This window comes from Chiloscyllium plagiosum, chromosome 15, assembly GCF_004010195.1.
Source record: "Chiloscyllium plagiosum isolate BGI_BamShark_2017 chromosome 15, ASM401019v2, whole genome shotgun sequence".
Taxonomy (NCBI): Eukaryota; Metazoa; Chordata; class Chondrichthyes; order Orectolobiformes; family Hemiscylliidae; genus Chiloscyllium; species Chiloscyllium plagiosum.
Window position 1 is genome coordinate 78,676,387 of NC_057724.1, and position 11,628 is coordinate 78,688,014.

Here is an 11,628-nt window from a genome sequence, read left to right on the forward strand (position 1 = left end):
TGGAGGCTCAGTCTCTGGATTCATTTAAGAAAGAGTTGGATAGAGCTCTCAAAGATAGTGGAATCCAGGGTTATGGAGATAAGGCAGGAACAGGATACTGATTAAGGATGATCAGCCATGATCATATTGAATGGTGGTGCAGGCTCGAAGGGCTGAATGGCCTACTCCTGCACCTATTGTCTATTGAGGACTCGTTCCTGTTGGTGTTTGTTTGGCAAACCTCCTTCTCCTTCTGTCCCTCTCACTCTTTTACTCCATGCTTCTCCCTCTCTCTCTTGTTCTATCTGTCTCTGTCTAATCCTTTCACTCCCTTTCTCTCTTCCTGTCTCCCTTTCTCTGTTTTTACCTATGTCTCATTCTCTCTCTCTCTCTCTCTCTCTGTCCTTCTCTCCTTGTGTTGCACTCTGTCTCTCCCTGTGTTTCTGTCTCTCTGCCTCTCTCACTGTCTGACTCACTCTGTGCCGCTGTGTCTCCATGCTTCCAGCAGTATCCTTATTCATTTCAAATTATTGGGTTAAATTGGAGGAACATCAGGTGAATGAGCTGTGTTCATACTCGACAGTAGCTTTAGGCTGGTAATTGGAAAAGGAGGGACAATATAATTTAATTCATCTGAGGATCCAAAGCTTTTAACAACATTTACAACAACTTCCATTTTTACAAAGTCAGTGTTATGAAATTCCAGGTGGAGTCTTGTCCCAGGGGAAGAAATTCCCAGAATTTGTGTGTCTCTGGTTGGTGAGGCTCTGTCCTGGGAGTGTGATCTTTGTGTTTTTTGATGTGACACTGAGCAGCCTTGGCTTGGAGATTCTTACAGGAGATCAATCTGCCATTTACTCCAAAATACTGATTGTAAATTTATAAATCTTTGGATTGTCACAGTATAAATAGAACAAAGACCTGCCAAAACAGACTGATGCAAATAAATTCAGATTCTCATTGACTACACATTCCACCCATGGTGTTTAACATTGAGCTGCACAGTAAACAACACAGAACAATAGAATGATAATTAATTACGCAGGGTGAATACCTGCCAAGAATTCACTACTTTAATCTCAAAGAAAAATACACTGAGATTTCTGTGAAGTAATCTACTTTATTACAAAGCTGTGTTTTATTCCCAGTTCACAAATAATACACATCAAAAGTGAAACTCTCTATAAGGTTCAGTCTCTAAACCCCCATTCCATTTCTTCCATTAGGGAACTAACAATGGCACCTGGAATGTACATCCAGCTTATAATTCTCATGCACCCCTCCAGTTACATCAGTGCAAGTTCCTTCAGCCTAATTAGTTGATCTAATTGTTGATTGTTTGATCTAACAAATGCCAACAGAGAAACAGCAAAGTCACCAAAGTCTTTAGAGACCTGATTATAGATTTTCCTGCTCCACCTAGCAATGTAGATGAATCAAGTCAAAGACTTGGGGGAAGCAGTTCAAAGAAGGTTGAAACCTGGACTGGGCAGGGTGTCTTATGAGGAAAGGTTTCCATGATGTGGAAGTGCTGGTGTTGGATTGGGACTGGGGGTGGGTGGACAAAGTCAGATACCTCACAACATCAGGTTATGGTCCAACAGGTTTATTTGAATTCACAAGCTTTCAGAGTGCTGCCCTTTGTCAGGTGAAGTGATCACTTCACCTGACAAAGGATCAGCCTTTCAAAAGCTTGTGATTTCAAATAAACCTGTTGGACCATAACCTGATGTTGTGAGATATCTGACTTTGAAGAAAGGGTGGAAGGGCAAGACTTGTATCTGAAGTGTAAGATATAAGATATCTTAAAAGATATAACCTTGAAGAACTTGCTCTGGTGAATACCATAGAATGTAGGGCAGTATTAGGCCATTCAGCCCATGGAATCTGCTCCAATGTTCAATTAGATCATGGCTGATCCGATAATCCTCAACTCCACTCTCCCTGCCTTTTCTGTATTTCCCTCGTCAATAACAATCTGTCTGTCTTGGCCTTGAATGTACTGGACTACCCAGTCTCGACTGTCCGGTGCAGTAACACAAAATCTCTGGCATCTGAGAGAAGAGGACTAGAGCTAGACTAAACAGCAGAGCTGTTGCAGGTCTGATGGCCCACATGGCCTCCTTCTTCACTCATAATAATTCTGCGGAAAAATTCCTCATCAATTCTGTATAAGTGTGAGTCCTCTGCTCCTGGACTCTCTCACAAGGGGAAGCAACCTTTCCAAATCTTGAAAATTTAAATGATTTATTGTCACTTGTATTTTACAGTGAGTAATGCAGTAAAATACAGTGAAAAGCTTCAACTGTTGCCACAACCAGGTGTCATTGTAAATAGTTTAAGAATAAAAAGATTGAACTCGGACTCAGACTCAGACTCAGAGACACAGCATGGAAACAAACCAACTCACCCATGCTGACCAGATATCCTAATTAATCTAGTCCCATTTGCCAGCATTTGGCCCAAATCCCTCTAAACCCTTCCTATTCACGTGCCCATTCAGATGCCTTTTAAATGTGATTGTAGCAGCCTGAAAGACTTCTTCTGGCACTTCATTTGATACACACATTACCCTCTGTGTGAAAAAGTTGCCAATTAGCTCCCTTTTAAATCTTGCCTTTCTAGTTTTGGACTGTGCTACCCTGAGAGAAGACCATGTCTATTTTAATCCTATCCATGCCCCTCATGATTTTATGAACTTCAATATAAGATCACCCTCAGCTTTGAACGATCCAGGCAAAACAGCCCCACCCTATTCAGCTTGTTTAAGCGTATCTCATTCATTATTTGTTATATCTTCACTGTCAGGTCCCCCTGCAAATCTTGTATGTTTCAATCAGGTCACCTCTCAATCTTCTAAACTCCAATGAGTCCAGGCCCCAATTTACTCAACCTCTCCTGATAAGTCAGTGCCTCCACCCCCAGGACCAGCTGAGTTAACCTTCTCTGGACTATCTCCAAGGCCAGTCTGTCTTTCCTAAGATAAGGGACTCAGAGTATTTTCAGCTTTGGTGCAAATCTCAGTTTTGTAAATGTTTTTTCTCATGCATGTTTTCCTTCTGTCTTTTGTCAGATTCAGGCTCAGTTTACAGCACAAACTGCTCCTCTGAATAATTAAAAATCCTTGATTGTGTTCTAATGGTGCCTCCCTCCTGGCCCCCTTGTCCAGCATCCAATGTGGAAGATCCCAGCTGAGGTCAATGTGAGCAGAGGCAGTGTTATGTTTATAGAAGGGCTAGGGTCACATTCTGAAGGAAGCGATTGCAATTTGCTCTTGAGTGCTGTGTCTAACTGTACCCGCCCCCATCCCCCTCATTCATGAATTGGTGCTCATGTGTTCAGGCTATCGAGAGCTTCGCTGTGATGGTGAAGGAGATTGCGCAGATGCTGCAGGCATTTGGAACAGATCTGGCTGAAGCTGAGCTGCCCGATAATTTACATTCTGTAGAGGACCTACTGATTGCCAGAACTGAGAAATATAATCAGCTTAAGGTAAGGCACAATGTGAATGCTACAGTGTTGACTCTTCAGAAAAGTACAGGGCCCTCATTCACTGTACGATTAAGGGGAGCATGTGAGGCAGGAAATATTAGAAGGTTTTCCTGAGAAGGCAGAAGGATGCACTTGTGAACCATAAATATTGGCACAGACCTGTTGAAACAAGAGGCCTGGTCCATGGTGCAGACTGGATATGTACGGTACATATCTATCAGGAGCAGGCTGTTCAGCCCCTCGAGTATGTTCTGTCACTTATTAAACCTTTTTGCTGCTGTGATTTTAACAGTATCCACAAGACCATATGAAACAGGAAATGGAGTAGGCCATTCGGCCCCTTGAACCTGCTCCACAATTCAATAGGATCACACTGATCCGACATTCCTCACACCCACTGTCCTGTCCTTTCCCTGTAACCCTTGATTTCCCAACTGATCAAGAATCTAACTCACCCTTAACTATCCACAAGGACTCTGCCCCCACTGGCTCTCTCTGGCAAGGAATTCCATAGACTCTCAACCCTCTGAGAGAAGAAATTCCTTAAATCAGAAGCCCTTTATCCTGAGGGAATGTCCTCTGGTCCTAGACTCTCCCATGCGGGAGCTCCACATTCTTGGCTTCCCTAGTAACCTTTCACCTCCTTGCTTCCCAAAACTCTTATTTCTCTAGGCATTAAAAAGATTCAATGTCTCTGATCCACAACCTTTCAATTAAAAATAAAATCTCTACAGTGTGAAAACAGACCCTTTGGCCCAACAAGTCCACACTGACCCTCCATTTACCCTATAGCCCTGACTAATGCACCTAACCCAAACATCCCTGAGCACTATGGGCAATTTAACATGGCCAGTTCACCTAACTTGCACATCTTTTGGATTGTGAGAGGAAACCGGAGCACCCGAAGGGGACCCGCGCAGACACAGGGAGAATGTGCAAACTCCACACAGACAGTCACCTGAGACTGGAATCGAACCCTGGTGCCTTGTGCTGTGAGGCAGTAGTGCTAATCACTGCGCCACTGTGCCACCTTTGAGGAACAGAGTTCCAAAGACTTCTAACTGTCCAAGAGAAAGAAGTTTTCCCATCATCTGGCTGAAATGGGAGGGCCCTAACTTTTAAACCGTGACCTTGAGTTCTCAATTTTCCCATCAGCAGCTGTATCATCTCCTCATTCACCCTGTCAGGACACCTCAGAATCTTACATGTTTTAATTAAGTTATCCCTCATTCTTCTATACTCTAGTGGATACAAGCCAAGCCTGCCCAACCTTTCCTCATAACCCAACCTTGTACGACTAATTCCAGGCATTAGTCTGGTACACCTTCTCTGAACGGCTTCCAATGCAGTTAGTTTAAGAAAAAAATAAGAGACCCTACTGTGCGCAGTACTCGAAATATGATCTCAGCAGTGTCCTGTATAACAGATGTTTAACCTTCCTGCTTTAGCACTCAGTTCCCCTTGCTGTAAGTGCTAACATTCCATTAGCTTTCCTGATTACTTATTGCAGCTGCATACTAGCCTTCTGTGATTCACACACTAGGATACCTAGATCTCCCTGCGCCTCTATAATTCAGAGTCCTGCAATCTCTCACCACTTAGATAACCTACCTTCTCCTGCCTAAATTGATAATGTCACGTTTTCCCATATTATATTCCATATGTCAGATCTTTATCCACTCCCTTAATCGTGGGCGGCACGGTGGCACAGTGGTTAGCACTGCTGCCTCACAGCGCCAGAGACCTGGGTTCAATACCCGCCTCAGGCGACTGACTGTGTGGAGTTTGCACGTTCTCCCTGTGTCTGTGTGGGTTTCCTCCGGGTGCTCCGGTTTCCTCCCACAGTCCAAAGATGTGCAGGTCAGGTGAATTGGCCATGCTAAATTGCCCGTAGTGTTAGGTAAGGGATAAATGTAAATGTAGGGGTAGGGGTATGGGTGGGTTGCGCTTCGGCGGGGCGGTGTGGACTTGTTGGGCCGAAGGGCCTGTTTCCACATTCCTAATCTAATCTTGTAAGTAATCTAATCTAATCTAATCTATCGAAATTCCTTTGGAACAGCCTCATGGTCTCTTCACAATTTACTATTCCACCTATCGTTGTGATTTCACCAAAGTTGGAAACCTTCCCTTTGGTCCCTTTATCCAAGTTATTTAGATAAATTGCAAACAGTTGTGCACCATTAGAAGTTGCCAACCAGTAAATTACTCATTTATTCCTATTCTCTGGAACCTGTTAGCTAGCCAATCTTTTATAGAATCACAGAGTTTTACAGTGTGAAAGGAGGCCATTGAACCCATCATATCTGTACCAGCTCTTGAACGAGCTACGCAGCTAGACCCACTCTCCAGCCCTATTTCTGTCACTCTCTAAATCCATCACTTTCAAACATATGTTCAGCTCTCTTTTGGAACCTCCAATTGAATCCACCTCCGCCTTTCTCCCAGGCAGCACATTCCAAACCCTAATGACTCATTGAGTAAAGAAGTTTCTCCTTGTATTTTACCGTACCAATACAGTGGTCCCTACACATGGAGCCTTTATTTTCTACAGTAACATTTGATGAGGCACCTTCACAAATGCCTTCTAGAGATTTAAAGTGCAGTCTGTTCACAGGTTCCCCTTTATCTACAGCACATGTGAATGTCTTCAAAGATCTCCAATAAATAGTGAAACATGATTTCCCTTTCCCAAACCACATTGACTCTGCCTGGTTAGATTTTTCTTCGTGTTCCATTATAACATGTCTAATAATGCCTTCTAACAATTACTGTGTAACAGACTGGCCTGTTGTTTGAATAAAGGAGTTAGATTGACACTGATGGAACACCAGGTACAGAGGGATATCCTGCTACAACTCCCTGATCTGAAAAGGCTCTTTTGACATGGTGTCTGTCATTCCTGCCTCTGAAATGAAAGGTTTAAGGCTCATTCATTGCTAATGTAAAAGGAAATAAAATACTTGCATTTTAATAGCATCTTTCATGGTATCAGAAATTTCCAAACAACTGAAGTACTTTTGAAACGTATCATAGGACATGTAACAACGAATCTGTGTACAACAAGTACTTTATCCTTCCATGGGATGTGGCCCCCCACTGGTGAGGACTATTTGGTTCCCATCCCTAACTGCCTGGCTCAGTCATTTCAGAGGGTAGTTAATAGTGAACCACATTGCTGTGGGTCTGGAGTCACACATAGGCCAGAGGACACATCTTCTTCCCTAAAGAACATTAGTGAACAGGATGGGTTTTTATGACAGTTGACGGTTGATTGGATAGCTGTTACATGATTGCCGTTAGGCGAGTTTTGAATTTTTTTATTGAATTCCAATTTTGCCATCTACCATGGTGGGATTTGAACATGTCCCCAGAACATTAACCTGCCATGGGTGGCGTGGTGTCTCAGTGGTTAGTACTGCTCTCTCACAGTGCCAGGAACCCACGTCTGTGTGGAGTTTGAATGTTGTCCCTGTGTCTGTGTGAGCTTCCTCCGTGTGCTCCAGTTTCCTCCCACGGCCCAAATATGTGCAGGTTAGCTGGATTGGCCATGGGAAATGCAGGGTTACAGGGGTAGGGTAGGGGGGTTGGGTCTGGGTAGCATGTTCTTTGGAGGGTTGATGTGGACTCAATGGGCCAATGGCCAGCTTTTACACTGAAGGGATTCTATGATTAACTTGGCGTTCTGGACTACTAGGCCAATGACTTCACCATGGGCAAAAGTGAGGGCTGCAGATGCTGGAAACCAGAGTAGAGATCAGAGTGGTTGGAAAAGCACAGCAAGTCAAGTAGCATCCGAGGAGCAGGCAAATCGACATTTCAGGCAAAAGCCCTTCATCAGGAAGGGAGGCATGAAGCCTCCAGAGTGGCTCCATGGCTCCATTCCACCTCTCCACCCTGGAGGCTCCATGCCTCCATTCCTGATGAAGGGCTTTTGCCTGAAACATCGATTTTCCTGCTTCTTGGATGCTATCTGACCTGCTGTGCTTTTCCAGCACGACTCTGATCTCTACAATGACATCACCATCCCTGCCATTGCAACGGAGAATTGACATTTTGGGCAAAAGCCTGATAAAGGGCTTTTGCCTGAAACATCGATTTTCCTGCTCCTTGGATGCTGCCTGACCCGCTGTGCTTTTCCAGCATGACTCTGATCTCTACAATGACATCACCATCCCTGCCATTGCAACCTCCCATCATCACTAACCGTATTAATTATTAATAACATGAACTCAATTCCCGGACTGGCTGAGGATACCATGAAGGACTCTCCTTCTCAACCTCTCCCCTTATGTGAGGCATAGTGACCTTCAGGTTGAACCACCACCAGTCGTTTCTCTCTTTCTAATGAGGGCGTAGCCCTATGGGTCTCTGGGAATGTGGTGACTTTATCTTTATCTTTGGAGCAAGGATTGATTAAACTCAGAAATGGCTTAAATGTAGTTTCTCTGACATTAATGTAAATGGCGGCACGGTGGCACAGTGGTTAGCACTGCTGCCTCACAGCGCCAGAGACCCGGGTTCAATTCCCACCTCAGGCGATTGACTGTGTGGAGTTTGCACGTTCTCCCCGTGTCTGCGTGGGTTTCCTCCGGGTGCTCCGGTTTCCTCCCACAGTCCAAAGATGTGCAGGGTCAGGTGAATTGGCCATACTAAATTGCCCGTAGTGTTAGGTAAGGGGTAAATGTAGGGGTATGGGTGGGTTTCGCTTCGGCGGGTCGGTGTGGACTTGTTGGGCCGAAGGGCCTGTTTCCACACTGTAATCTAATTAATCTAAATCCTCTGCCAAAATTAGAACAGGAAAATGGGAGAGTCCTAAGTGGAATTTTGGTCCTTGGGCTCTTCCAAAGGCGGTCCATCAAAATCATTACCTTGTTTCTAGAGATACTGAGGCTGTAGCGGGTAGAATCCCTACAATGTGGGAGCGATCATTTGGCTCATTAAGTCCATATCAACCCTCTGAAGAGCATCCTACACAGACCCAGCCCCTTATCCCTGCATTCTCCATGGCCAATCCATCTAACCTGGACTTTGGACTGTGGGAGGAGACTGGAGCACCTGCAGACACGGAGAATGTGCAAACTCCACACAGACGTTTGCTTGAGGCTGGAATTGAACCCAGCGCTGTGAGGCAGCAGTGCTAACCCCCTGAGCCACCATGCTGAGGATGCTATTGGATAAAGATGCTCTTGGACATTTCTCAGACTTTGTACTTTGCAGAAGGTCTGCAACTTCACACTTTCTGTTGAAACCTTAAACTGAGAGCCCTCTGCCGTCTCGGACGAATGGAAACAATCCTGCAGTCAATATATGAAAGCTGAGTTCTCCCTGTTCTCTTGGGCAATATTTTTTCTCCAACCAACATCATTAAATAAACAAACAATCTGTCTGGAGGAGCTTGCTCTGTGCAGATTGGCTGCTCTGTTTCCGGAGGAGCTTGCTCTGTGCAGATTGGCTGCTCTGTTTCCTACAATGCAACAGTGACTACATACCAAAGTGTTTCATTGGCTTTCTTTAATACTTGGTATTGTTGTGCCTTTAAGATAGATCAGAAATGCTACCCTTTTCACAAAGTTTTTGGCAATTTATCTGCTTTTCTTGGCTGTGAGGTTCAGTTTCATTCTTGTTTTAATAATTACTCTTCTTAGAATGTTTCATTCCGTTGAAGGCACTTGTTGAATGCAGGTGTTTGTTGTCGATTTGTCCTCTATCCCCCGGTTTAGTCTTTAACTCCTCTGCTGTTTGTTGTTCTGTACAGAATGATGTTCAAAGGGTAATTAAGGAGGGTGACCTACTCCTGACCAACCTCACGGAGCCTGACAGTAATGCACAGTGTATGATGGAGAAAGATGGAGACCGAGCGACAGTGAAAAGGTACCTGTCCCTCTACTCTGGAGCTACTCATTCTGTGCTATACAGCTCTATGACTCTGAGTCTATGGCTGATAAGTTTCTCAACCCCATTCTTCCGCTTTCTCCCCATATCCCTGATCCCCTTAACAATCAAAACCATTCTCATGAATCTCCTGTGAACACGCTCCAGGGCCAGTACATCCTTCCTGGAATATGGGACCCAAAACTGCGCACAATACTCCAGATGTGGTCTGACCAGAGCCTTAGAAGTACATCCCTGCTTTAATATTCAAGTCCTCTCAAAATAAATGCCATCATCACACTTGACTTCCTAACTACTAACTCAACCCACAAGTTTACCTTGAGGGAATCCTGAACTCGAACTCCCAAGTCTCTTTATAGTTCAGATTTCTGAATTTTCTCCCCATGTAGATAATAGTCCATGCCTCTATACTTCCTACCAAAGTGCATGACCTCACAACTTCCCACGTTCTATTCCATCTGCGACTTCTTTGCCCACTCTCCTAACCTGTCCAAATCCTTCAGCAGCCTCCACGCCTCCTCAGTGCTACCTGTCCCTCTCCCTATCTTTGTATCATCTACGAACTTATCCAAAATGTCATCAGTTCCTTCACTAGATCATTGATGTATAAAATGAAAGGTTGTGGTCCCAACACTGACCCTTGCGGAACACCACTTGTCACCGGCTGCCATCCAGGGAAGGACCCTTTTATCATTACCAGACAGTCAAGCTTCTATCCATGCTAGCACCTTGCCTCTAACACCATGGGCCCTTATCTTACTCAGTAACCTCCTGGGCAGCACATTGTCAAAAGCCTTCTTGTAGTCCAGGTAGATAATGTCCATTGGTTCTCCTTGGTCTAATTTGCTTGTTACTTCCTCCAAGAATTCGAGCAGATTTGTCAGGCATGCCCGCTCCTTGATGAAGCCATGCTGATTCTGTCCTATTTTACCGTGCACTTCCAAATATTTAGAAATCTCATCTTTCATGATGGAATCCAGGATGTTACCCGCAACTGAGGTTAGGCTAATTGGTCTGTAGTTTTCTGTCTTACTCCCTTTTTTAAACAGGGGTGTCACGTTAGTGAATTTCAGTCCTCCCCCCCCCGCCTCCGATTCTCATAATTCCTGAAAGATCACCATTAATACCTCCACTATCGCTTCAGTCATTTTCCTTAGAACTCTGGGATGTAGTCCATTTGGTCCAGGAAGCTCAGGCCGTTCAGTTTTTCTAGCACCTTCTCCTTGGTGATGGCCACCATACTCAGCTCTGCCCCCTCACTCTCTTGAATTTTTGGAAAATTACTCGTGTCTTCCACTGTGAAGACTGACGCAAAGTAATTATTCAGTTCCTCAGCTACTTCTTTGTTCTCTCCTGTCATTTTCCAGCAGCCCAATGTCCACTTTTGCCCTTTATATATCTGAAGAAACACTTACAGTTTTCCATTATATTACTGGCTACCTTAGCCTCATATTTAGTCTTCTCCCTCCTTATTTGCTTTTTTGTGGCCTCTGTTTGTCTTTGTAGGTTTCCCAATGCTCTGGTTTCCCACTTTTGTTCACTATATATTCTTTCTCTTTTACTTTTATACTGTCCCTGACTTCCCTAGTCAGTCACGGTTGCCTCATCCTCCCTGTACCATGCTTCCTTTTCCTTGGGATGAATCTCTGCTCTGCCTCCTGAATTACTCCCAGAATCTCCTGCCATTGCTGTTCCACTGTCTTTCCTGCAAGGGTCCTCTCCCACTCAATTCTACTCAGCTCCTCCCTCATGCCTCTGTAGTTGCCTTTATTCAGCTGTAATAGCATTAACTCTGATTCTATCTTCTCCCTCTCAAATTGCAGAGTAAATTCAATCTTTAGTGAGTTTTGAGAAGATTTATAGCTCAGGTTGAGGTTCTGGATGTAGATTTGCTTGCTGAGCTGGAAGGTTCATTTTTAGACGTTTCGTCACCCTACTAGATAGCGAGAGGTAGCGGGAGGGGCGGCACGGTGGCACAGTGGTTAGCACTGCTGCCTCACAGCGCCAGAGACCCGGGTTCAATTCCCGACTCAGGCGACTGACTGTGTGGAGTTTGCACGTTCTCCCCGTGTCTGCGTGGGTTTCCTCCGGGTGCTCTGGTTTCCTCCCACAGTCCAAAGATGTGCAGGTCAGGTGAATTGGCCATGCTAAATTGCCCATAGTGTTAGGTAAAGGGGTAAATGTAGGGGAATGGGTGGGTTGCGCTTCGGCGGGTCGGTGTGGACTTGTTGGGCCGAAGGGCCTGTTTCCACACTGTAAGTAATC

General features: G+C 44.8%; 1 protein-coding gene across 1 annotated transcript in view; it reads left to right on the top strand.

Annotated features, from left to right (window-relative positions):
• The window catches only part of mcf2a (MCF.2 cell line derived transforming sequence a), a 175,636-nt gene that overhangs the window by 100,326 nt on the left and 63,682 nt on the right, over window positions 1-11,628 (top strand). Inside the window, exons 6-7 of the mRNA XM_043705219.1 lie at window positions 3,322-3,471; window positions 9,227-9,342. Of these exons, the coding sequence (XP_043561154.1) occupies window positions 3,322-3,471; window positions 9,227-9,342 (266 nt within the window). The remainder of the gene's footprint in view (window positions 1-3,321; window positions 3,472-9,226; window positions 9,343-11,628) is intronic.